This window comes from Aquila chrysaetos, chromosome 23, assembly GCF_900496995.4.
Source record: "Aquila chrysaetos chrysaetos chromosome 23, bAquChr1.4, whole genome shotgun sequence".
Classification (NCBI taxonomy): Eukaryota; Metazoa; Chordata; class Aves; order Accipitriformes; family Accipitridae; genus Aquila; species Aquila chrysaetos.
Window position 1 is genome coordinate 8,031,457 of NC_044026.1, and position 27,036 is coordinate 8,058,492.

A 27,036-nucleotide genomic window follows, 5' to 3' on the forward strand; every position below is an offset into this window, starting at 1 on the left:
AAGAGGAACTGCCGCCTTCTTCTCACTCAGTGCATTTGGCTAGATCTTAAGCTGGCATAAAATGAAGCTGGTGGAGTTATGCCAGTTTAGACAACAGGAAGTTGTGACAGGTTATTTTTAACACTACGGAATGGCTTTTCTGTACCCCACCCAGATCCATTTTACTACTCACCCGTTCTTGGTGCTCAAGACGCGGAGAGGAAATGCTGACAAGGAGGAAAGGAGCCCAGTTTGGGCTCTCCCTTAAATCAGCGTTTCCAGGAGCATTGTTCCCGTTTACACCCTTTTCCTAACTTTTATATAAAACTGCTTTATAGTTTTGTGGTTCTCACTGGTTTATTGCCTGTTATCACTCTGCTCCATGCACCATTCACCCCTGTTTTCCGCACAGGAGAAGTTTAAAACTTCCCATGAATCTTCACAGCATTTTGGTTATGCTTGAAAATACCTAATTGGCAGCTTTGCCAAGAGTGTCAATGACAAACCACTGACTGAGCTATTTGCTCATCTGACCAGGAGATCACTGGATTCTGGCACCTACCTGAGGGACTGTCTTCATCACCAAATATCTCCTGTGGCTGTCAACCCACATGACAGTCCTGGTACATGTCCTTCAGTCTGTCTACAGAAAAATCCAGAAGTATTTTTCTCATCTTCCTCCTCCCCTTTCACGTCTGAAATTCTTGTCCCTGAAAAGCTTTCCTTCTCCCTCTCTCCTTCAGGCTCAGCAATTCTCAATTTCTTTTCAAATCTTTCATCCTTGCATCTTTAAATTTCTCTTTGCCTCTATTAAGGGCCTCATTATTAAAAGCTTATTATTTGCTGCACCTTTCATTTTGCCAAGCTTCATCTGTTTTCTCTAATTTTTGTTGTTTAGTGTTAGCTTGTTGTGTTGCTGAACATTAAGGCCATTTGGAAGAATTTGTAGGAAAAAATGTACTGAAGTGACATCCACTCCACTTGGTTTGCAAAAGAAAAATCTATAGTAAAAAAAGGAATCTAGTGCTATCTAAAATACAAATATTTCTATGAGTAGGTTCTCTGCTTCATTCTGCCTGCTGGTGATGGTATCTTTAGGATTGCCTTTCATAAAGAAAATTGTTTCAGACTACCTGCACTACTTAAAATACAGTTGCACTGCACAGAGCTATGATTTCTAACTTGCACTCACTATTCTCTTACGTGGTCAGCTTTTCTTTAGCAGCAGGTAAATATATTTTTAACATCTTAAATGTTCAGTTTGTTTCCTCCAAATGCTGCGTGGTTATCTGTAAAGATTTTTTTATTGTGACTCTCTTTAAAACCTGGATTAATTCTGCTTTGCTGCTCCCTGGGTCATGACATGTCTAATTATTTTGTTTGGAAATTTAAGTACTTTTGGGATAGGACTTAACACTGAACTCTTCCTTTACTGCAAAAATATGACAAAAGGGCAATGAACAAAAGAACTATAATTTTCCTATCAACGTGATGAGCTTTGGCTGTTGTTCAGAAAGGTACCTGAAGCACTGTAATACTCATCTGCTTTTGGACAGTTAGAATTGCTGCAGGGATAGACTGATTCCCTGGGTAAATATGGACATTTATGGGGGAGGGAGAGATTTCAAGCATAGCTAAGAGACTGTTGCCTGACCCCGAGCCTGTATTGAACACAGCTGTATTGGGCCACTGAACCTGGCTGTATGTAATAATGAAAGGAGAGCCTTTTTGGGAGTACACTAGACACATTCGGAGTAAGCATTAGGTGTGCCGTTGCATATTTGAGAAGGTCTGGCATTTCTGCAAATACACTTCTGTGCATTTCCGTTCCATTAAAACATGGCTTTGTTTTTAGCAGATAACAAAGCTGTCTTAAGTTGTGGAGTAATTCCCTTTTAAGGTCACAACTGGACATCTCTAGACACAAAAGGCCAGTCCTCCTGTGCCTGAGACCCCTCTTTAAAAGACCTTTTGCCTGTGTGGCGGCTGGGTGGTAGGTATACCCACTGCAAATCTCTCGTGCAGACAGCGTGCCCTACAAAGATGGTACTGCAGCTCCTGCCCTGGCATTCCTGTCTAGGGCTGGCAGTGACCACCCGAGTGAGGAGGGAGCTGCTCACATGTGAGAACGTGTTCACATGCGATGGGGAAGTGTCCGTCCGAAATGAAAAGACTTGTTTCTGCACCAACACCCCTCGTCCCTCCCGGCCTCACCAGCCCCTCCAGCCTGCAGGAGCCATGCCGCACATGGTGTGCGCAGCATCGCTTTCTTGCCATTTATGTCAAGAGGATGGATGTTCCTCAGAGTCAGTAGAAAGCAAATGGGCATTTTTTTCAGATAATCAGGTCTGTGTGCTGCATTTGCAGCATGTGTTGCATTTAAGAAGTCATTATTTCCTTCCACTATACAGGATAACTAGGGTCAGGTATACCCCATCCAAGGGACCCAGAAGTGTTTTAGCTCTTCAGGTCTAGTTCAGCTCTTACTTCTCATTTTTTAGAAAATGTATGCTGAGGAGGTTGCAAGCTGAATAGAGTAATTAACACAATGGCATGGCAGTAACTTAAAATATTTAAAAGGTCAGAAAATGCAGAGTTCTTGTGTCATCATTAACTATCCTGATTTGCTTCTCTTTGGCTTTGTATGTTATGAGTTTGGCTTTAGATGATGCTTCGTAGCATACATGTCTGGGATAACCTTAATTTCTTTATTTTCATATGTTTAATATTCTGTTATTGCATTTGTTAATGTTGAGGCTGTGCGCATGGTGTGTGGTTTCTTCCGCTTTATCTAATGACCAAATTTGAAATACAAAGAACTTATTTTAAGGTTAAAAACTTTCTAGTTTCATTGGCATGAAGAACAGAAAATTCACTCTCCATTTTTGCACGTGTGCTTTCTGTTTTTACAACAGGTGCCTTTTTGTTGTAAAAATAGCACAGCTGCTGTCCCTTTGTCCTGGGTGTTGCTACGCAGTGGCCTTTGCAAAGCCAGGAGTAACTTTTCAGCATGTCCCTGCCTTTCCAGGAAGGACCCAGCTAAGCTTCCTGAGCAACATCAGCCTCCGCTAAGAATTCAGGTCAGGATCTCCCTGCTTGTTTCCTAGCAACTGGGGGATACTGGTGCTTTCTCCTCTGACCGACTCCTTGGATCACTTGGTGAAGGGATCGGGGCAGTGCTAATAACTCATGCTTCGGGAAGGCAGAGCGTAGCCCGGTGCTGGGTAACTGATGAGACCTAGGGTGCACTATCCAAGTTGAACCGAATCGAGACTTTCAGAATCCTCCGTGCAAACTTGAAAGGGCCTCTGCTGGTTTTGCTACCACTTAAATGTCTGGCAAGGTGACAGATCCCTTTTGAAACACCAGCAGCCTTTTGTGTTACCTTGAATCTGGCAAACAGGAACGTACACAGGTAAGCAGCTGAAGAAAGTTTGTATCTGAGTTGCTTTAAAGGTTGTTTTCCTGCAGGTGTAATATGTTTCTTGGTTACGCAGATGCACAACATTTAGTTGTGCAAGTATTGACCTGCCTTTGTACTTATTAAAGTTTCATCGGATGGTAAGTAAAAAAGTTAAGCGGAAAGATGAACTGTCTTCCCTAGTTCCTTGTGGTGTCTGTCTATAAAGTGCTGAAAACAACCTTTAAACTTCTCTAGTTAATTTATTGTAGAATTGGCTAATGAAAAATCCTTAAGTGATCAAGAGTTATCGGTTGCCATGCTCTCACTGCAACTGGCTCCTTGTAGCACATTTACAAAATGGAAAGCAGCAGGTCTCTATGTATTGTGGGCAGAGGCCAGCAATCATTGCCTCTGGTTGGTAACACAATTGCATTTGTTACTGCTTTTTGTTTTCCTTTGATAGATTACAAGTAGAAACCTTTGACAAATGTAAAAATTAAAGCGATGTGCCATTCTAAAAATGAATTTTGAACAAAAAATTTTGTCTTGCTGGTGCTGTAGCCTCTTTTCTCTACTCACAGATAGCAGAGGTGGTGGGAAGTATACCATGGTATATTCATACCTAGTACTGGTACAGGGCTTGCCTGATAGTTTTCTGAAGGACCACTCCTCACAGAAAATAGAGTTTTCATATTTTGAAAAATGTGGAAATTAATGTCTGCAAGTGCATACAAGCTATTTAACTTGCCTTTTTCAGAAGTGTATAAACAGTTTGTTCCAGCTCTTCAGTGATACGATTTGGTACAGCTCCAATTAACTTCAGTAGAGGCCTGCCAAGTGACATCAGCCAAAGATCTGGCTGCACATCTCTAGGACAGGTATACTGCAAGCATGTTCATAGTTTTTTTTGCACAGGAGGCTGCAGTGGTGTATTCTGTAAAAGACCAGAATTTTTTAAAGCCATGTATTTTCATTATCTCTAATATGAAGCTGTTAAATTTGAGTCTGACTCTAAGGCAAACAGGAGCTGATTTCTTCAGAGAGACTGAGTAAGTGCAGTTTCAATTGATATTTTCCACACTTAGTATTCAGAAAAAGAGTTCCCAGAGTCTCATGTTGCATACCTGATACAGCAGGCACTTTTCAAAGTGTGCATGTCTAATTTGGTATCCCAAGCTTTTTTGTCTCATACATACATATGGGAGAGCTCATACATCCATTCCTAGGTCCCACAGTGTATGTGTCCACTTCAGAAGAGAGCAAAAATCTATACCATGGCAGGATCTTCATGCCATTCAGGATGTTCTTTATTACAAAAGGCTCTCCCAAGTGTGTAACTTCACACTACTGTGTGTTTAGGTAATGTAGGACAGAGAAGGAGAAATATCTGTTTGAGGGGGTGCTTCACATTTCATTTAATTGTTCTGGTCTCAAGGTCAACAACTTTCAGGAGATAGTTAACAGCAGAAACCTCTTTAGTTACTTTGATCTAGCTGTTTTAGTAAAGCAGCACCCTCAGAGGATAGGATGGAACCTGAGAGATTAAGTCATCCAGCACTCCCTGATCTTTCTTCTGTTCACAAAGCCTTGTAGTGTCCTCTTAGTAACGCTCTTCTGCCAGAGCTGGGAGCTCTGCTAGACATCTCATTCCCTGCCCATTGCCATGACTCACAAATATTTTCAAAATGTCTGAAAAAAATGTTAAAAGGAAGGAGGCCCCTAAGCAAAGAGGGTCAGATTTTCCTCAAGCTTGAGCTAGTACATTTGCCAACTGCCTGTAAAAATATTTTCCTGTTACACCTACACCAAAGGCACTCTGCAGATACACAGATGGCTGGGCCCTTGCAAGTCCAGCCAAGGGGAGCGTATGCCGGTGCTTTGGGGTTTGAAAAGAAGCTGGAATGAGTCCTGTAGTCTGGTATTGGCAGCCAGTATCAGCGATCTGGGTGGCTGGACGTAGGAAAGAGCCAAGTCTGAGGAGGTTATTGGAACATAACGGCTTGCACAGAATGGCATTTCTTGATAGCAAACAGCTCAGATATGTCCTTGGACTCTGCAGTAGAAAGTGGGCTAAAGCTGGAAGGTGAATGCTTTCCTCTCTGCCTGTCTGCCAACCTGTGCAAGTCTAGCTGGGAGCTGGCAAGCTTAAATCCAAGAGTGACCTGTGTGTCATTTAGCTATAGAGGCTGCCTGGGATCTAGTGTCTGGTTCTGGATATCTGGCTGCCAGAAGAGGTGAGCTTGGAGTGGGATGGGTGCAGAGAAGGGTTAGTAAGATGGCCAGGAGAATGGAGCGCTTTTCTCTGGGAGGAAATTAAGGTGCCATGCCTTGTTTGGCTTTGCATGTGAAGGATGAAAGGGGAGGTGGCGGTCTTCTCTAAATACCCCTGGCAGGAGAGAAAAACTGCCTCAAGAAAAGGATTGCATTGGCATGAAAATAAATAGGTATAGACTGGCCATTTAGTCTGGGAATTTCCAACCATTAGAGTTACAAAGTTCTGGAATAGCATTTCAGTCAAAGGGATCGGGAAAATTTAATAGTTTTCAAAATAAGTCTTTAATCAGCCTGTGAAAGGATTATATGGAGTGTTTGCCAGCAACAACAGGGGACTGAATGCTTAGGAAGTCCCCTCTGGCAGTATGTTCCCAGGTTTTATGCTGACACACCTGTGTGAAGCTCGAAGATTTAAGTGTACCAAAATATGCCGTTCCTTAGGAGACTTTACCATATGAGAGAACTGAAAAAGTCCAGGCAATGCATGGAGCCCCTGCGGTGGGAAGGGGCTGATAGTTGGGGTGCATGTGATAGTGATAGGTCTTGCAAAAACACAGAGATAAAGAGCCTTCATGGGCAAAACAATTCATGACTAAAATATGTAAGGGACTGGATGGGTGCTGACTGTCTCTTCTGTGACTTTGGACCTGCCTAGGGGATCAGGAAAGGCCAAGAAGTGCTGGGACCCTTCAAAGGTGCCATGAGACTGGTCATTTTGGACATGAGTTTTGAGTTGTTCCTGTAACTAGCTCTGTACCCACAGTTTTTTTGCCTGCCTCACTGGGAAAGCAAGCAAAACATAGCAGTTTGAGGCAGGGAGCTCCCTCCCCAGGAGTGGTGGGATGTGTCATGACTGAGAGACAGGCTGCCACTGAATGAAACCACTTCAGTGGTTTTACTCTGCACTGCCTGACTTGGCTGGGATCATGGCAGACCCACAGGAGGTGGGAAGAAAGCCCACCACAAGCAGCTTTTTCTTGCACAGCTTTGCTTTCTGAGCTTCGATGAGGAATGCTGCTCTGCCACCCTCTTTCCCAATGGTGTTCCTTTTGCTCCCCATGGGGAGGTTGTGTGCCTCTCTGCTCCTCTTCCTACGTCTGAAAGAGCATGCTCTTAAGTTAGATTTTTTCTAGCATCTGAATGCCAATGCCATTTAATTTATGAATGCTGCAGTATATTTTGTTGTGCTGATTTAAATCAGGCAGAGCTCAAGTATTGTACAGTCACGTGTAAAGGTGATGGCAGATGAAAGATCTTTATGTCATGCTGGATTTCTGCAGCTCACTTACACTGTATCTGACAAATTGCAGGCAGGAAATTTTTGAATTAATGACAAATATTTCCCAACAGTAGTTAGTTAAGCGCCTGCACATGTTAAATTTACCATAATAATCTTGTCATAGTCATAAACTAATAACCTGCATCTCATCAGGCTTTTGAGTTATTGAAGTAAAACATTCATGCTGTATTCAAAGAAGGGAGCCTGGGGACAAATGGGGTAGGTCTCCAAATGGGTCTTTTCTGTTCTGCCCCTTTTAAACATCATTTTCAGGTTCCTGTGTAGCCTTTAGGGCTTACTTGGCACAGGGGGTAGGACAGTGGGGATGGGGATGGGAATGCAGAGCACCTAATCATGAGCTGCTAGGTAACCCTGGCTTCCCTCTATCCTCCGCAGAGAGGCATCTCCTTGGAGTAAGGTGATTTAGACCTGTTAATATCTGAAGTGTCTTCTTTTCTCCATTGCTTAGAGGGAGATGCAGCCAGGGACAAAAGTGCACGTGAGAGCGTTCTACCAAAGAGATCTTAAACCAGCAAGGGTTTCCATAAGGAAAGTGCTCCTCAGGTCGGAGGAGGGTAGGGAGAATGTCTGCCTCAGTGGCAGAAATGAGAAGAGACTGAGGGCAAGTGGTGATGTGGGAAAAGGGGGAAATTTCCCCCAGTGTATTACCTACCAGTGGTCCATGGGACCCCTTCCCAGGGAGATCCAGGGAGCGGGATCTGGTTCCCTTTGCTTCCTGCTTTCCGCTATGCCACAGGGTGCCATGGGGAGCTGGGCCCTGGACCAGAGAGGGCACCTCAGTCTGCACCATAGGCTCCAGCAGAGCTGGACCAAGGGACAGGCCTGGAGCTGAGCACCACTTCTGCATGACAGAGTCACTCTAGTCCCTACTCTTGAAGGACATTGGGAAAAAGCGTTTAATCTCTCTGTACTTTTGTACTCATCTGTAAAATGTGGGTGCCAACAGTTCTTTTCCCCCTTTGGAGAGCCTTTTCTAGTGGTAGGCTGGTTGTCATCCCAACATTGTGTATCTATGGACAGTTCAGCATAAATTCATCATGGTAGGCTTTGTAGTGATATGAATGGAAACAACTGTACGTTTGTGGTACAGTTTCTTGAAACGGCGTGATGCTCTCCAGAAAGTCCCACATGACTTGAGGTCGGGGACAGGTCTGAATCTCAGGTCTTTCAGAGAGCTGCAAGAGCTGGCAGCTGCCTCTTCCACTCTTTTCTTCTCTCCACCTCCAAGTAAAGCAGCATCATCATGATAACATCAGCATTGTTCTCTAAACAGCGGCTGGCTTCCGCCAGGCCAGTAATGCTCCCCCGCTACAGTATGCATCCCCACCATGCGATCTCTGCAGGACTTCCCTTCTCAGTCCCTCCCTTCTCCTCCTGACTCTCTGTCATACCCTGAACTGTCCATATCCTCTAACCACCAGCCTGAAGGCTCATCAGGGCTGTGCCTGGGCTATGGGTGTACTGGCTGCTCAGCTGGCTAGCAAGAGGAACAAGCAACTGCTTTTCCTCCTGCTGTCAGCTTTCCTGCAGTGGGGACTCTGCACAATCATCACTTTTTACAAAACTGGTAGGATCTTCATAGCTTTGAGATGCGTCTCTCCATCAAACTCAGCTGAAAAGGACCAATGGCTTCAAAAGTGGTGAGGAAACAGGAAAATGGAGTAGGATAGACAGTGCAGTCACATCAGTGTTTTCCTTAGGAAATTAAACCTAAGGAATAACAGCATCATATAGTGATGCTTATCACCTGTCCTCCTGCACTGGTTTAAGATGAAAGCGCTGTCAGGGCTGGATCCATCTGTTTTGCAGATGAGAGAGGATGCACAATCGGTATGACACTGTGACTGGTAGCATATTCTTCTGCTGCTCTGGATAGATAAGGAGCAGGAGCCCTCCCAGTGACTATGTCCCTTATTGTTGTAAACACTGTCAGGGAAGGTTTCAGCTCTTCAGTGCTGTCCTTTCTTGTACTTTCTCCAGTCCCCTCTCCTCATTTTGTTCTGCATGTAACATTTTTGCATATAATCTTCTGAATATATGGGCGCACATGCTCACTGTTACTTGTCCTGGACAAATTGGCACATGCAAATGCTTTCTACTTCCCAGTCTGAGGGAATGAGTGGGCTTGTGCAGGTGGTGTAGGGTGCACTGGAGACTTGGCTCTGGACTTCTGACAAGGCAGCAGTAAAAACTATTAAGGCATATTCAGGGTATTGACTTCCAAAAGTCTGCAAGTCTGAAGTGGCAACTGGAGGTGAAACGTGTGGAGTGACTCACCAGAGGTTATTTTCACTGAGGTTGTTGCTGCAGGGAAGGAGCGAAGGGGAAAACGAGAATCTGAGCACGTGGCAGTTATTTCCATTTGCTCATATCCTTGTTTTGGAGCACAGACCTGCAAGTATATGGGGAGAGAAGACCTACAGGAAAATATTTCCTCTCTTTCAAACATACAATAACAAATATGTCCTGAATGGATAGTAAGGATGGAAAGTTTGCAAGTACATGTCGTGAGGGAATAAATTACAAAAAATTAGAGCTCTTACATTTGTGAAATCCTGATTGTGTTTTTCTGATAGATTGTGGTGGAAGTTTTCGAGTAAAGATGAAAGGACTCAGCAATGTTGTTTATTGTGGCGTGGTCAGAAAGCAACCTTCCAGCCTGTTCACACAAGAAATTGAGTTAGGAAGACTGTCCAACTTAACTGGACTCTAACCTGAAAAACCTATGGTAGTCATGTATTGCTGTGACCTTGCATTAAAAATCTCGCGCTCTTTTTTCTGGAAGTGATCTGAGTGTTATGTGGGTGGAAGAAAGAGAAGGGAGCCCATGGGTCATCTCTCTCCCATGTGGGCTGAAGAAAATTATTATCAATTGAAAGCCAAGAGGGACTAAATTAGGAAGGGTCAAAAGAGGCTAAATAAGGTCCTTCCCAATTAAAAGCCTGCCACATGCACCGCTTCAGAGCGAGCCTCGTACAAGAGGCTGTTCAGCTTTGCATTTGGCCTGTGGGGTTTCACGCAACAGGAATGTGGAATGTGTTTACAAGGTAGCAGTTATTGCTGAAATATGTGAGCGCTGTTGCCCAGGGAAATTTCAGAGGATTGAGATTACGCTGACAGCGGCTGTACCTCTTGGACAGTCCGTGTGGATGTTGGGGAAGAAACTGGCCTCTGAGTCTGCAGTCAGAGCCCTGCAGAGGGAATGCAGGGGAAGATGCTCCCCTTCCCCACGGCCTCCCGCTGCCCTCCTGCAGCTCCAGTTGGATCTCACTTCGTCCTCGCCGCTCTTTCATGCTAGGATGACCCAGGAGGGCGAACTGGTCCTTGGTCTGGAGACATGGCTTCTTGTTATCCCTGCCTTCGAGGTGACTCCAGGTTAGCGCACGACTGCAGCCGGTTCAGCAGAGCGGTGTGGGCTGAAACAAGGCAAAGCTGAGGGAGTGCTGAGGACTGAGGGCCCCTGATGGCACCTTTCATGAGCAGCTCCTGGAAATCAACCTGCTTGTGTTCTGGCTAGTCTCAGCTGGTAGGCTGGTGTATCTCTGCCTGGAAGGGCTCAGGCTTCTCTTAGAATATTTAATCCATTCTCTTTGCATTCCCTTCTTTCTTTCTTTTTTCTCTACTTTAAATATCCAATATTAAAACTATTCTGCACATGGTTCATAGATGATCCCGATGATTATTTAATCCTTCCAGCATAGGAATTTGCAAGGAACCTGGTAAAGCCCAGCCTAGTCTCTTTATTTCATGCACTTTCCTCATTACTTGTATTTGGCCAAACCGGACTGTATTTTTCATCACACTAATGGCAAAATATTTGGAAGTAGGCCTGGGATATAGCTATATTCTGTGTTCAGATGAACCTGACATTTGAAAAGGTTTGTCATTAACTTTTAAAGAAACTTAATAAACTGTTGAAATGACACTGTTGCCTACACCACACATTATGGTGCTGAGAGTAAATACTCCATGCAGTATAGATGGGCTCAGAAGGGATGAAAATTCAGTTCTGATGTTAGCAATTGCCTTCATTGTCTGGTTAACTTGGCCCACTGGGTTTTCTTCAGAATAGCAGATAAAGCTGAATAAGGATCTCATTCTGGGTGGTGTTAAACACTTTCTGCATCTTAAACTCCCATTAACCTCTGCACTGTACAAGAACACGCTTACATTAGGCTAATTGATGGGGCAGCAGGTATCAGTGCGCCGTTCCTCAGGGCTTGCTGTGGTTCCAGGTGAGTCTTATTCTTTCTTTGCCACAAAGTAAGTGTGTGTGTGTGTGTGTGTGTGTGTGTACATAGGTGTATAGACTATTGTATTCATGGTTCCAAAAAGCAAGGAAGGATCAATGAAAGCCCTGTTTTGTTCTGTTGAATTTAAAGGCACTGAGACCTTATAACAATGTTGATATTTCTACTCATTCTGAATACCAAAAGACCTGGTATAATTATTTTTGTGAAATAGCTTCTGGAATGTTCCCAGTGCTGAATTCAAGAATAATTGCAATTGCCGCATGTAGAATCAAATGTAATTCTTTTCTAACTAAAGCAAGACATTTTAATTTTTTTCTATTGCTTTTCAAGGAGAGGCACAGCAAATTTTTAATACTTTACTGACCCTTGAGTCTGAGAGACGTTAGCCTGCTATTGTACAAAATGATTAACTTCTTCAGAACATTATTAGCCAAAGTGCTCTACATGAACACTCGATATTATTTAAGTTAAAAATACAGATTGTGCTTCTGTCAGTAAAGATGGCTGATAAAAGCCTAAAACTCTGGTAGTATGTCGAGCTGTTTGTGCTCCTAAATATAGCAGAGGATCTCTGGTAGGGAGCTGGCTGGGGGAGGTCTTGTGTCTTTGTGTAAAACAGCTATGCCTTTATTATCCCTGTGTGCTGAGAAAGAAGAAGGAGAACCAATGTGGCTTTATTACTCTAACAGGTCTTTTAATAATAATGCTTTCCATGTTGGTAGAATAGATTTTCTGGCCCCTCTATTAAATCACAAAAAATAGAGAACTGAAAGCAAGAAGGAAAGGGTTACTCCATAGGAATAAGACATTTCACATGAGTTTGCTTTATTCTTTTGCCAATGCAAACTCCTCTTCCCCTTTTAATTCTTTTATATGGTTGTTTGGTTTGCTTTGTTGGTGTTTTTTTTTGTTTAAAGAAAGCATGCAAGCTAAGGCTTTTCCCATGAACAAAATACGACCTTTGACAAGGTGTATACCCTCGAGTTACTGAGCTCTATCAGGGAAATGGAGTTCCCTTCACCCTTCTTGGGGACAGCCTATTCCCTGCACTATCCAGGACATCAGACTGGGCAGTCCTGGTAGTGCCTTCTGACCTCTAATGTTTGTGTGTTCTGTTGCAATGCACTTTTTTTTAAAAAAAAGCTAACTCTTCAAAAGCTGCTTGGGAGGAAAGTTTATTTTATGGAGTGTTTCTCACTTCTCCCAGAAAGGCTGGGGGAAGGAAGGTCTATCAATTCTTGGAAAAAAACAGGTAGAGAGAGCAGGTTTTTTCCCTGTGTCCCTTGGAAATGCGTTGTGCTTGTAATAGAGAAAGGAATGTGCTGTTGGCAGGGGCACAGCGGAAGGGCTGGTGAGGATCCAAGAGGAAAATCTGCACAGCCTTTGGAATAACAGGGACAGATGCACCAGACAGGAGTTTGGGCTGGTTAGGCAAAGGAAAACACACACTGCCCAACAGCAGTGAAAGAAGCAAGTGAAACCAACTGAACACCCAGAAAACCCATTGAAAGGCTTGGGAAGATGCACCTGCTGCCTCTTCGGTTTTCGTGTCGTAGCCCATGAAGTCCAACACACTGGTCATGGCAGGTCTTGCCCTGTTTCCATAAAGGCTTGGAAGGGAAGCCCATGCAGTGAGCTATACCCTATCTTCCCTCTGCAATCTTCCTTTTAGTAGGTATTTTATTACTTGACATCCCTTGATGTCTCTTCTATCGGTAATCACAGGGACATTGGGCATCACCTTATGTTTGCACAGTATGCAACAGGGGATTTGAGTGATAGATGTGAGTACTGCAAAGGAAAGGGCTGGTGCAGAGAGATAGTAGCATGTCAGTAGTTATACGTAGCTGGTCCCTGTGCCACACCTTGCTATTCTTCCACCTCCAGCAATGTTGGAGGTGGAGGAATAGCAAACTCTGGAAGAAGGAGCAGCATTGGAAGAGATTATGTGTTGGTGCAACTAACTTTTGTTAGTCTTTTCTGAGAGAAAGTGCAAATCACCCACAGCTAGCTCTATTCATTTTGACAGTGACTGGGAAGAGAATGGGAGGATCACTAAAAGGCAGAGTTCTAAAGAGGAGGGCACTGACTTGTGTTCAGGCTGGGTGCTCTCACCTGGATGCCAGCCTAGGACCCACATAGCCAGGGAGAGGATGCTGGTAGCAAAGCTACTCGCAGCCAGCCTTGCTCTGAGCATGAGGACTGGCACACAGGCTCTCACCACATCATCGTGGTTGTGCAATATACAGATTTTCTAATAACATGAGAGCATGCTACAAGGGTAGCAGTAGCTGGAGAAAATGTCAGCCACAAGCAAAGAAACAAAACCTTTTATTAACCAGTAATGCAGATAAGAAAAGATGGGGTAGATGTACCAGGTTCAGTGTGAGACTAATGAAGATGAATAACGAACTATCATGTTTTAGACAGCAAACCATTTGTGAAAATATCACATTTTGAAGATGATGTCCCCATGGTCATCAGTCAGCATAAACAAGTAGGTGCTGACAACATCTGCACTAAATTATTAAAATAAGGAGAGAACACATGAAGTCAGAGACTTTGCAAAGTAATACTTTTAATTTACTGATTCAAACCACTTGAGCAAAATGGAAGGAGATGATCATCTGCCCAGCTTTGAAAACAAAAGGCAAACCTGTATATAAAAAGTGACAGGGTAGTTTTCTTCTTGGTTTGGCATGAAGTTTGTCTTTGATACTTTATATAGATTTGGTAGAGAAAAACAGTGCAGTTTTCTCAGAAAATGTGTCTTCTCTGGGTAAATTCTTTTTAATAATTCAAAAAGGGTGGGGACGCAGCTAGAATATGTACAGATCCTGTATAGGTGCTGGCAGGGTAGAAAGGCAGGGTGGCCCTTTCAGTCACAGTGCTGGGACTCTGGATAAAGCTCTGAGGATGGCTGTGTGTATGTAAGGATAGCAACATGCACTTGTTCATTTGCCTTAAAAATCGGAGGCCGAATAAAAAGTGAAATCTGTACTCCTTTGACACAAAGAGAGGTCTGGAGCAGGAAGATGTATGGCTTTGGAAATGGTGTTGCAGTTGTTATCAAATTCTCCCATCCTTTTATGTGAGCTTTTTGGATGTGTTTGTACAAACTAATTGGATTCCCAGAGAACTGGATCTCACTCATGTGGACACTCCTAATACCTCAGCTCATATGTGCCGTGCTAGCTCAGGGCGAGCACCTCACTATGCTTCCTAGACCTCCTGTTGCAGAAGAGGGGTAGAGAGAGTAACATAAGCTCAAGATGATGGATGACTTCTGGAAAGGATTTTATAATTGGGCATGCTGTGAGAGATTTAGTTTTGGCTAGGCTCAAGCGTTATCACTTGGGAGCACTGAAAGTGGTTTGAGAGCTTGAAAGGGGGGGTGATGTTGGGATCTCTGTCAGTAGGAGAAGATCTGAGCAGAGAGGTGTGTTGAACAGCAGGGTTTCTTGTGCTGCGTCAATACCTCCCCATCACAAGCTCGTTACCCCGCTCTCCCACACCTGCTTCTACCACACCCTGTTGTGCAATGTCTTCAGCGGATGGTCTCCCCTAGTTGCAGGGATAAACCTTCGCTTGGAAGGCGGGTGATCACAACATGCTTTTGGACCTGCGCTGTGCCAAGGCGTGGTGCCCGGATGGTGCTCTCGCTGATGCACGTGCCGGAGAGCTGGAGCATCTCCAGAGGTATGAAAGCTCTGCTGATCCACCTGCTGCTGGCAGGGGATCGCGGCAGGTGCCCTGGGGTTGCTCTCTCTGGAAACTTCAAGCTGTCCCTTTCCTGCGGTCCATGTGACAGGAGAAGGGGCTGCATGGCCCGTGGATGGTGCCTCCATTTCAGATCTGAGCCCTCAAGAAGGGGTGGGTGAGGAAAAGCTGCCTCAGTCTTCACCCCTGGTATTTAGGATGTTTTCAGTTCAGTTACTACCTCAGCCAGAGGAGTCTTTCTGAGTATTTGGGTTTTGTTTATATCCCCAGAATCCCTGCATTTTCTTTCCCAAACCCACAAGGCTGTGTAATACCAGTAGGAATTTTAGTGTATATCATGATATTGGAGAGAGAAAAGGGCAGGTCTTCCTCTCATGTGAAATAATTACCCTAAATTCAGATTTTTTAAAATAACTTTAATTCTTGATGATTCTTTGCCTACTAGAAATAGAATATTCTTATACAGCACAAGAATAAAAGGTGTAAATTGCTGTCGTTCAGTTCAGCTGTCATTTTTTTGATATATACTTTTGAATGTACTGACATTTGTGAGGAATAGGAAAGGAAATAAACATCCGTTGTGTTGCCATATTCCCTCTCTATTCTCTGCATTCATGTAGTCTCAGCTGTATTTCTTGTATCTTAGCTCATCTAGAAAGGGCATGGGAAGGAAGAAGGAAAGTGGAAAAAGTCTCTGCTGGGAAAAGTCCAATATAGAAAAAATACTGTTATAAGCTCAGGTAATATTTAGCAATTTATCATCAGACATTTTGGGCTTATAAAATCTTATAATAAACTGATAAACCAGGTATCTCTACTATTCCGCTAAAAACAACCACACATAAAATGCAAAGGAAAAAAAAAAAAGAAGAGGAAAAGAGCACAACTGCCAGCAGTGTGGTAAATCTTGCCCTTGCTAACAAGGGAGAAGAAGTGATGCAGGCTGCTCCTCTAGGATGTGAATCCTGCTGAATCTTCAGATCACAGGATTATTTAATATAGTGATGGACTTCAGTAAATCCTTGGGGATACTGGAAATGAGAAAGCTCAGCAGCCCTGCTCTGCAGCCGAGCCTTCAGATCCAAGCCTAAGTGCACACTGAGTACCACCCATGCCAGTGGGTGCTGATTCAAAGCTGCTGGATTTTGTCAGTGTTTCATTGCACAGCTATTAAACTTGTAGGCCATCATAGATTTTAAGCAAAGCTTTGAGAAAGATAAAATTTAGCTCCAGAGCAAACAATCAAATCTCTGTTTACAGCAAGGAAGTGACAAGCAGTTATAGTCATACCAAGGGTAAACTTTGGCCTCTGTTTTTTTTGTTTCTCCTCTTAAGTATCATGTTTTAATCAAATCTTTCCTATGATGAATGTATTAATACCGGAGGGTTTGTTACAGACGCTGGGGAAAAAGCTTGAAAGATTGAAAACCTGCCTAAAGATGTTGTTAAAATAGATTATACCAAAGGAAAAAAAGGGATATATAGATAGAAAAGTTCTCCAAGTTTATATATTTGGGAAAGAAAATAGGGTTATCTCATGGTGGGTGGTGAGCAGGTGAAAACCAATGGTTCCCTAACAGCGTTCAGCAAAGGAAGCATTTAAAAGGAACAACTTTCCCCCATGTCAATAAAAATGTCATCATAAATTTTAAGGTAGAAATGAATGTGATTGCCTACAGCTGGGTTTGGTGAGATGCTAAGCTGGGCAGCCCCCTGCTCGCAGAGCAGTGCAGAGGGATCTCTGGCAGCCATTGGGTGCGCAGCAGGGGCCAGTATCTCTTTGCACTGTGTTGGGATATTGCTCCAGTGGGAACAGTCACTCGGCAAAACGCTCAAGCAGTGGCTAAGTCTCAGCTTCAGTATTTGCTTAAAATCAAGGTTTGCTAAAAACTGATCTGTTGATTTTTGAGCACATTTCTGAAAACCTTGCCACCAGCGCACTGCCTACCAAGTATTTTGCAACTCCTTCCAGTCCCCTCCGCCGCCTGCTGACCCCCCCCCCGCCATCCTCAGATTAAGGAAGCGGGTGCCCATTTGTCCTGTGACGCAAACAAATCTCCCCTTGGAAATAAAAACCATAAAACTCCTGCACCCTTGGCACTGGGTGGGCGGCCATGCCCTGTGGTCTTCATCACAGCGTGCGTTTGCACAACACAGTGACTGTGGCGAGAGCTGCCACCGCCTCCTCCTCCTCCTGTGTGTCAGCTGGCGTGGGCCTGGGAGAGTCACATCACACCCTGGTTTTGGGCTGGAAACTTGCCTTTTGAACTGAAAACCTGAGGTACGTCCACTCGCAAGCTCTGGGCAGTGAAAGGTCCACACAGTTCCCCAATCCTTGTAATTGCACGCCGAGTTGAGATGCAGTTTTTATAAAAGCCTTACAGGCCCCCTCTGCAAAACCAGTATTCCCCATCTGACCCAAAGTTCTAGGATTTATTTAGCATAATTTAAAATAACCATGTCGCTGCTGAGGACATCAGAGTCTCTGGGCTCCTGCTCAGGAGGCAGAGGCCGCTGGTAGTCGTGCCTGGTGTCTCCTCCACCCTGGGGGCCTCTGACCCACACCCGAGGTAGTTTTCTGCTTCCCTCCGAAGTCGTCTTACCTGGATGACTTTCCTCCCTGAACACCGCCTGGATGTCTTCAGCAGCTCTCCCACAGCCAAGCAGCCAGCTCTTCCCCCAGGAGACACTGGGGAGCTGGCCAGGGACAACCCCGGCAGCGGTGGTGGGACCTGATTATGGAAATTACACATGCCAGCCACTGTAACAGGGTTCGACTCTAGGTTTCCACTGAATTGATAAGCCGAAAGATAGATTCCTCCATAAAAGTACTTCTTAGTAATAGCGCTACAGCTCGAGCTGCGTGCCTCCAAAGAGGGACCTCGAACAAAGAAATCCCTAGGCAATTATACCCTTACAATCTAAATTCCCCACTCCTCATGCAACAGGTTGGACCAGTAGTAATATTAGGGTCTGGGGTCTCCCTGTTCTTCATTGGGTCCTTTCATTGTCTCTAGGTGGGCTGTTTCTTTTCTTATCACTAAGGTTGCAGCTTCTGTTAATGTAGCTTCATTATCTTCTGGGTTGAACTGGCTCTGGGCCTTTCTTTTACTTGACTAGGTAAAAGTTCAACATACATAGGTGAAGGATCACAGCTTGTGGGCTAAGGCTTCAGCAAATTTAGCTACTAATACTAAGCAAGTTATGCTAAACAAGTTCTGTGTAAGTAGTATACCAAATCGCAGAACACTGGCCAAGGACCTGTCTCCTTCTCACAAGCCGGCACTCTAGCCCTGTGTCCCGTGCTGCACCCTTGCAAGAGACATCCCCGAAAGCACAGCAGTGGCAGGCTGCCTTCCCCAGGTCTTGGGCACTTTTTGGAAAGACACGCTAATTTTTAAAATAACCTTAGAAAACAACAAAAACATGGCAGACCTGAAGAACGGCTGCGTGAGGTCAGAAGGGGAGTGAGGACCTTGCTTCAAGATGCACAGCTGGCAAGGAAAGAGCTCATCAGGGTTCAGTGTCCTTCTGTCTCCCCTAAGTGAGGAGATGTATGCCGCACCCCTGGTCACGTATTGCTGTCCCCAAATGTTTGGTGCACCCAGTGGAAACACTCTTTGTGACCTCAAACGTCACAAATCAGTCACACAAATCTTCTCTGACATTATGATGGAGCTAACTTTTTAAAAATTGTTTTTATTCTCTAGGAAATTTGCTGCTAAGGTTTGGGATGGGACAACAACACATTTCTGGTTTGTCAGAAATATAATATATTATCTGCTTGAATTTTGCCAGAGGGAATGTGTTTATACTTGCATGTTTCAAACTAACACTTCCATTATGTGGGTATTTATCCCCGTGGCTTTGCTATTCAGCACTAATGAAGTATGGCATATAAACATTTGGATAAAAAAATACACCCTCACCTGAGTGCAGCTGGATGCAGCGGAGCTGTGCCAGTGGGCCGCAGCTGGGGATCTGAGTTACAGCATCCACAATTTATATAGAGGCTGCAGGATCCCACCTCTGGATGGCTTATAGATGTAGCTTGTAGATAGTGTAGCTTATAGATGCTACAGGGCATGCATATAGCAGCTGAGGCTTTAAAGGTATTGATTTGCACTCCTGCCATTGCTATTGCAATGTGACAGCATGAATCCGAGACACCCCATGCCTGTTTAATAATTGACTAGATATGCCACAGCCCCAGATACATATTTATCTGTCACCTCCCAGGGGCATTTACTTTAAAAATATACGTATCATCCATGTCTGTTCTTTTCTAGGGCCGGTTCCTTAACTAATTCTCCCTACGTAAGGCAGATGCTCTTGACCAAAAGTTGCTCACCCCCGTGTTTGTGTTTAACTGTGATTTGGTTTCCCAATGGGTGGTGGCAGGGGCTGTTTTACAACCAGCATGTGGGTCCAGCTGGCAGGGGAGCCCCGGAGCCTCTGGGCAGCAGAGGTGCCTTTGCTGCGGCTGTCCTGCAGCCGTTTGTCACGGCCCGGCTCAAGCGCTTGCTGATGGTTCAGGTGACACGTTGTGTTTTAGACTTGAGTAATAAATGTTTCATTTCCATTTCACTAACTCTTTGAATTTATGAGCCTCATTACTTAAGTCTCCTGATACTTTAGGAGATCAAAATAGCCACAGGGTACACACCCTCCCATCCAGGTTGTAGTGTGAGCATCTGTCACCATTAGAGCCCCAAGAGTTACTCTGCAGCATTTAACTCACCATCCAGTGAATGGCATCCATGTCTTTATTCTGCCTTGACCATGAAATTATGGCTCTCCAGATGAAGAAAAGAGACCACAAACAGACTACTGCTTTGGAAATGCATTTTAAATTACAGATATTCTGTCCTCAGGCTTGGGACATGTACAATTTTGGAAATATTTTTTAATTTAGGAACCTTAATAAGCAAAGTGATATTTTGCTTTCAAAAAGCAAAGAAGAGAGAAGAAAAGAAGAAAATCAGTTGTTCTATTTTTACTTGTATTTTTCTATTGTCGATATGAACAAAGGAATAAAAAGAGTTGTTACCTTTTCACAAGTTGCTTAAAAAAGAAGAAAAACTAGAATCTGTAGAATACTTCAAATTGGATATAAATAAAGGAAAAATATGTGCGGTTCTTTACTAACGTTACTTGTACATGTTACCCAAATGCTGTAATTATCACAAAGACATTTTGTCTGTGGTCCTGAATAGGCACAGAGAGGGAGAGTCAAAGAAGCCCACCTCCTCTGATGCATGCTTTCAGAAGCGTTTGAGAATCTCATCAAACATAATTTTCAGTCGGGAGAGGCTAGTTGGTTAACTAAACCGTGATGTACTATTATCTTATGAAAGTGGAAATATTCTATGGAATTTATTATACCTTAGCCTAATAAGCTTCATCCTATGGGATATTTTTATGTTTTATGTATATTTATATATAGATACAATACATATATTTAGACATATATTGTCTATGTATTTATAAATAAAAGCATACACATAATGTATTATTTTATATTTTTATATTTTAGTAACTTGCCTGTATGTATGTATACACATATATAGTGAGGTATTGTTATTTTGTTGATATGACTGACACTTTTTCCACCTCCTTTAGTGACTGTCATCTGAGTTCCTCAAGGATAATGGAGCCTAAGATGCGAGAGACTGAAGGAGATGGAGAGGACAATTCAGGTAGAATTGCTTCCTTCCCCAGTGAATGAAAAGTGCTGTGACTTCTTGAGCTTCAGTGCCTTAGCTCTATCGTAGAAGTGAATCTGTTTAGAGAACGCATTCTCCCTTTCTCTCCTCCTGTCTCCAAGAGCTGTTATATTTTTGACATTTTCAGAGGCTTGAAGTAAGATTTTTTGTAGCATCTTGTGACCAAGTTAACTTTTTTACCCAACAAGATCCAACAATAAGTGAAATGCTGACAGGGATGCCTTGCAGCGCTGTCACACCAATTTATATGGGACAGGCACAAGTTTTTTGGATGTCTTGTGCAAAACACTGATTTCATTTTAAGTAGTTTCCTTCAGAGCTTGCAGCTGATCCTAATTCAGGTCTTTTCTCACTGAGCAGACTAGCATTGCTTTTCAAGATTATTGCTTGATTTCTAGTGTAATACTTTGTGATCCTCGGAGTCTTGTAATTAGCATTCAGAATATTCTGGGATGTATTATAGAACTGACATTTTAAAAGCATTAGCCTCCCAACACTGCACATTCCACCTATGTAAGCCTTTTCTACATTTAAATTGGTTTTGGTAACATTGTTCTTATCATCACTATTTAGCTTGCTGAACAAAGGCAGTGGGTTTCCAAGTTGTAATTTCTTCTCTGTATCCCAGGCTGTTAATACCAAAGTTTTTCTTCACAGTCTAATTATCTCAAGAGGCAAGTAGAAACTCTATTAGGAAAGATTCTACACCATAGGTTATTTCTTATGTGTCATAAACATTGCAATCCGTTCTCCAAGATAACAGTAATTTCATGCTATTAGTATAGTCTTGAAAGACATTAATGCAAGACTGGACTGTGTTGCATTTTCCAGGAAAAAAATCCACTTATGCAGAAATTATAAAGGAATTATTACTGTTCAAAAAAACTTGCACATGCTGCTGGTTGCATCTTCTTCATGTTTCTTCACTTAGGAAAGAAAAAATCAAAGTTCAAATCTTTCAAAAAGTTTTTTGGTAAAAAGAAAAGGAAAGAGACGTCGTCTTCTGGGAGCAGCAGTCTGAAGTTATTCCAGTCAACAAGTGATGTCGCGGCCTCTCATGACATGCACGTTAATTATGATTCTGAAGATGAACTTGAGTAAGTCTTTGGACTCTGGCTGGTAAACAAATACAGAACTGCTTTGTAGACTAAAGACACCCCAAAATTGCTGCCTCCTCTTGTTCAGAATGCTGCGTTCTCAAACAGTTGCCTTTTTCAGGAAAGTAAAATTAAAATGGCTGATGCAAGACAAATCACAAGGGAATTGGATGGGGTGCAGCAAGAAATAATAACTAAAAAAGCTTTCATTTAATCATAAATAAGCCTTGGGTTATCATTTCAAAAGAGTGTAATTCCCATCTTCAAAAATGAATTAGGTACTCGGTTTATATCTTACCAGGATTGTCTTATGCCCCTAAAATGTAACTCCTAAGGATTGTTAAAGAAATTTAGATGCACAACCATTTACGCCAGGTTTTGAAAGTAAGGAAGGGATAAGGGGATGACTACAACTGAAATCAGCAGGAACCAGAGGCTGTGAAGCCTTTATTTCCCCTGTATACATGGGATTCATCTGACCAAAGCACAAATGTCTGCATCTGAGTTAGTCACCAGCTGCCTATTATAATCAGCAGAGAGAAGTCAACATTACTAAGAAAGCTTGTGTCATTCTTGTGTAGATGTCTGAAGTTGTTCAAGTGAACCAGGTTCTAGAAGTGCCTATTTCTCCCCACTGAATGTAAACAGGAGCCAGGGGTGACCAGCTCCGATGTAGATACCTGTGATTTAACATTTGAAGTTAGACCAGCTGAATCCTAGCCTGTGTATCTGCCTGCCTGTGAAAATCCTCTTTGTTCAGACATTGCCAAAAATGTTACCCACTACTAAAAGGTAATGATGAGAAACCCGGTCTAAAGTTCAGGTGTGTTCCTGGATGGAGAAATGGACTGAAGAGCCCTTGGCTGCCTAAAAAGCAAGTCCTTGCATTGGTGGTGGATGTTGTGCCTCAGAACAAGCCTCCTGGTCGTCAAGCGAGAGATGCTGCTGTGCCCAGGCCCGGTAAAAGCAAACCATCCCGGCCATGTAAAAGGAGATTATGCAACGCGGCCACCAGGCAGCGCCAAACAACCAAAAAAAATTAACTTTTTTTTTTTTTTTTTTTCTTTTGCGGCATTGGCAACAGTAACATTAGTCCAGCTTGAAGCCCCAGGAGTTCCTGGCGGCACCAGGTCTAACAGGGCGCTATGGCATTGTTGTTCAACAACACATTTTTAAGACATAGATGGCCAGATTTTCTTTCCCTTGTGCATGACTCAACGAGGTCGTGTCCAAGTGGGTACGGTCTTTGGCTGTTTTGGCCATGTTCCTGTGCTGTTACTCTCAGGGTTGTTACATTACTGTTTCTTACTATTTGTTTAGACAGACAAAGACCAGGAAATTCCTTGAAAGGAAGGAAAATTAATTCGAGCACTCATAATCTGAGGAGACATCTAGGGTACCTCCACTACGCATCCGGGAGGTATGCATCCGCTAGAAAGAGAAAGCAAAGGTAGCATGCTGGGATAAATGTGCGCATGCAACAACACTGCTTGTCTGGCTGCTGTTGCAGTCTTTGTAAAATGTTGGTGCATTGAGCAGCCATCGCAGCCTTAACTGGCACTTACTTTGCAAATTGCTATAGATCTGTCTGACCTTGGATGCATTGGAGAGATCGCATTTTCACTTGGATAAATTGTTCTTCTAATGTCTCTAACGCATTAAGCAGAAGCAGCAGGCTTTCCTTCCTTCTGCAGCAGGAATAGAGATCAGCTTTTTCCTGCTATTGTTTTATCAAACATATTTATAGCAGCCATTACACAGAAAATGTTATTTTCTGCCATGCTTTTTCTATGTTCCTGAATGTCCCTATAACAGTATCCAAGATCCTAAAGTACACAGTACTCTTTTTTTTTTTTTCTCTAAAATGTCTGCTCAATTAACTTCATAGTGACATGAACCCAAGCAGTTCTGTATTCTGTACTCTGGTTTGCCATTTCATAGCTGTCTTTTTTAAAAAACTTAAAAGAAGGGAGTCCTAGAAGAAATGCCACATGCACGCATTTCTGATCCCTGCTCGGTTAGGCTATGAGCTCAGCTGAGGAAAATGAGCACAAGAGACCTCCCAGCAGCTAGCTGTCTGTCCGTGGGTCTCCTGTACCATTCCGATGCAGAAACAAGGTGTTCATGCCCCACATGTAAATCTGCAAAAGAAGTTACATACCGCATGCATCAAAAGTAGGAAACAGAATATGAGAGAAGCTACCCCACAAAGCATCTTCCGCTTCCTCTCACTAGCCCACAAAGAATGTCCATAAAAAACTGTGTCCCCCAGGCTTGTAAGAGAAAATCCCAGGGATCTTGATATAGAGCACAGGACCTTGTAAGCATCTTGTAAGGATTTATGCAAATTATTCTATGTGAGAATTATATTGACTGAAATATTTTTGTTAATGATCTGTATGGCAGAGACACATTAAATGCTGTACAGCACTTAAATAGTAAAAGGTACTTATTCTTCCTATGGTAATGGTCAGTCATTTGCAAGACACATTCTTACATTAGCAAGAAGTTAGTCCATCTCAGGTACAGGCTCATTTATGTGAACTCACTTCATTTTGCACCTGGGCTTGGCTGTGGCACTGTCACGCAACCCAGCTGCTGGCTTCCAACCAAGGGGCAGTAGCTTTGCCATAAGATATAACTCAATTGCTGGGGTAAAACTGTCTTTAATCTTGATTCAGTTTGTTAACATGACAGATAACAGCATTTGCAATTTTTTGTTTGGTTTTTAAAGGTGTTACCTAGATTAGCCTGAATGACTGTATTGTATTCGTGGAGAAGTCTGGAATCTCGTGTGTGATGTACGCTGCACACACCTATCCCCCACTCCATGTTCAACAGACCACCTGAGTTAAGAGTAAGAGGACTGGCAAAAAAACTTGTGTGTTTTCACTCATTTGTTATATTATTCTAGGACACATAAAGGCATTATGGGAAGCAGAGCTTTATCACATGATAGCATTTTCATCCCTGAGACTGGGCAAGAGCCTGCAAGGCCAGTAAGAGTGTTTTCTCAAGAAAACGTTTCTGATCGGATTAGAGCTTTACAGGTAATGTACGCAACATAATTTTTTCAAATGCAGGAGGTGGAACATCTTTCCAGGCTTGATTTTGTGGGATAATATTTGTGGTTGAACATTTGATTAGTAAGTAATATCTGTCTGCAGCTTACATTAAATGTCACATTTTTTAATTAAAGCACAGTATCATATCTTGGTTCTATTTAAATGATAGTTGAAAAAGGCATAGGTTGTTTGGCTCCCTAAGAGAACATCTAAAGTGAGATGTCCTGTGCCCTGGATCATTCAATTGTGAAGTTAAAATAAAGGTACCTCATTGACCTTAGCTAAAAAATGTACTGGGGAAACCTCCATCACTATCTCATGCTAATGTATTTTGTGCCACACTGAAGCTGAAACTCCAGCCTACCATGAAATTGGGACCTCCGCCTCCATTTGGACTTCATGCAAAGCGAACAGAGGATGCTGGGACCAGTTCTGAAGATGATGGATTACCCAGGAGCCCTCCAGAAATGTCTTTGCTCCATGAAAACCTAAATTCAGGCACAACAACAAGAGTGAGTAGTTCTAGTGTCGACAAAAATCAGTGTTTAATAACTTGTTTTACCTGTGTGTGGAAGGCAGAATAAATTTAGTTGGTTTGCTAAAGGTATCACTACTTTATCTTTGAACAATTCAGAAGTACCTTACCTGAAATGGAAAAATGCTTTCTCTCTGTGTAAACAGCTACTTAGAATCTCTGTTCCTGTTAAAATATAAATATCATGCCAGAAAATGCAGAATTAGGAAGGAGAGGATGTGTTTGTATGCATGCATGGGGATGCTGGGGGTTTTTTAGGGACTACAGAGAGCTGCCAGGCATGAAAAAAAAAGGCTGAAAAAATCTGTATTCCCCCTTGAATGTGCTGATAAGAGAGCTGTTGTCTTTAATGTTTTTCGAGGCTGCCATCGGAAAAAGAAACATAAAAGAATTTGAAATTGTTTTTTCATTTTAAATGATAGTTTTGTTATACATTATTTCATTCTTTATCTGCATGTCTTACACTTTATGTTTGCAGTGTCCTTGCTAATCCTTAAGACTATAGAGAAAAACAACTTACATTGTCAGTATCTGTGTGCACTTTGTGTAGATGGTTTCTGCAAGTATATCCACCTCGTTTGTCATCTTTTACTGAATCTCTTCCTCATTCCATCCCGCAGTTCTCTGACTCTCACAAGCACCTTAGCTCTTTGAGTTTAGCTGGAACAGGCAGTGAAGAAGAAGAACAGGTAACTTCTGCCAAATGTATTAAGGGCCAAGCAATTTATGCATAGTAGCTTTTTAAAGAAATGTAAGACATAAATATTATTTTGTTGCCTGTCTGCTGCAAAAAACAACCTTGTATGTATGTAATTGCATGCCTGTCTATTTGCTGTGCTTTTTTAATGCCTGTCCGTCTAAAGTAAAAGTTATGATTATTTATCAACATAATTCTGATGCCAAGTAATCTCCAGTTGATAATAATTAAGCCCTCTGGAATAGCTCATATCCTTTAGCAGACTTCACAGACATGATTTAATCTGCAAGCACAACCAACCAGATTTAGACATTGAAACAGTATCCCCTTTTCTAAAGATGGGAAATTGCAGTAAAGGCTGCTTGGGTTACATGCATAGGATAAGGGAGGAAGCTTGTTGAGGAGCTGTGACCAAAATCTAGATCCTCTGAAATCTGCCCAGACCCTTGCTTTAAGTACAAGGTTACCTTGCACTGATGCAGAAAGTGTTTGCCTGATGATAGTGGCTGACATTGCTGCTTAGAAGTCTGAGGTTCAGCCTTCAGTCAGATTTCGGCTGTGAATTTTGCTGAAGTGGTGTTTTCAGGACTTGAGTACAGGCAAATAGATGGCTTTCTTCAATCAGCAGCCAGCCGTTCTGGCTGGTTAAAGGCCAGTTTTGAAAGGCTCTGAAGAGTCCCTTTTAGTTGTCTGCAGCTGGAGTCATGGTAGAAACAACACAGGGGGTAAAGGGAAAAGTGTTTTCTAGAAATAGGAGGAGGGGTGGAGGGGAATTGCAGAAAGGAAATAGAGAAGCTAGTCCTGAGCTGACTATTTCTTGGTAATTATGCAAAATTTATTTCAAGGCCAGCTGCAGCAGGGCTCAGCAAAGATTTCTGGCCACACTCATTAGATTCCACAGGCAGCTGTTTGAAAAACTGCTTATATGCAGTGAAATTTTAATATTTTTAAAGAAAAAACAGCAGAACACGTGAAGAAGGTATTGCT

General features: G+C 42.9%; 1 protein-coding gene across 6 annotated transcripts in view; it reads left to right on the plus strand.

Moving 5' to 3' along the window:
• The window catches only part of CRACDL (CRACD like), a 71,454-nt gene that overhangs the window by 22,404 nt on the left and 22,014 nt on the right, over positions 1-27,036 (plus strand). For 4 of the 6 annotated variants that reach the window (XM_041119450.1, XM_041119454.1, XM_041119451.1 and 1 more), the window contains exons 2-6: positions 20,552-20,628; positions 21,587-21,752; positions 24,667-24,802; positions 25,165-25,329; positions 25,973-26,041. In XM_041119450.1, coding sequence (XP_040975384.1) covers positions 20,580-20,628; positions 21,587-21,752; positions 24,667-24,802; positions 25,165-25,329; positions 25,973-26,041 — 585 coding nt within the window. In that variant the 5' untranslated portion in view covers positions 20,552-20,579. Of the gene's footprint in view, positions 1-2,933; positions 3,060-3,157; positions 3,395-20,551; positions 20,629-21,586; positions 21,753-24,666; positions 24,803-25,164; positions 25,330-25,972; positions 26,042-27,036 lie in introns of those variants that run through there. The other 2 variants (XM_041119453.1, XM_041119452.1) reach the window with 2 other exon arrangements.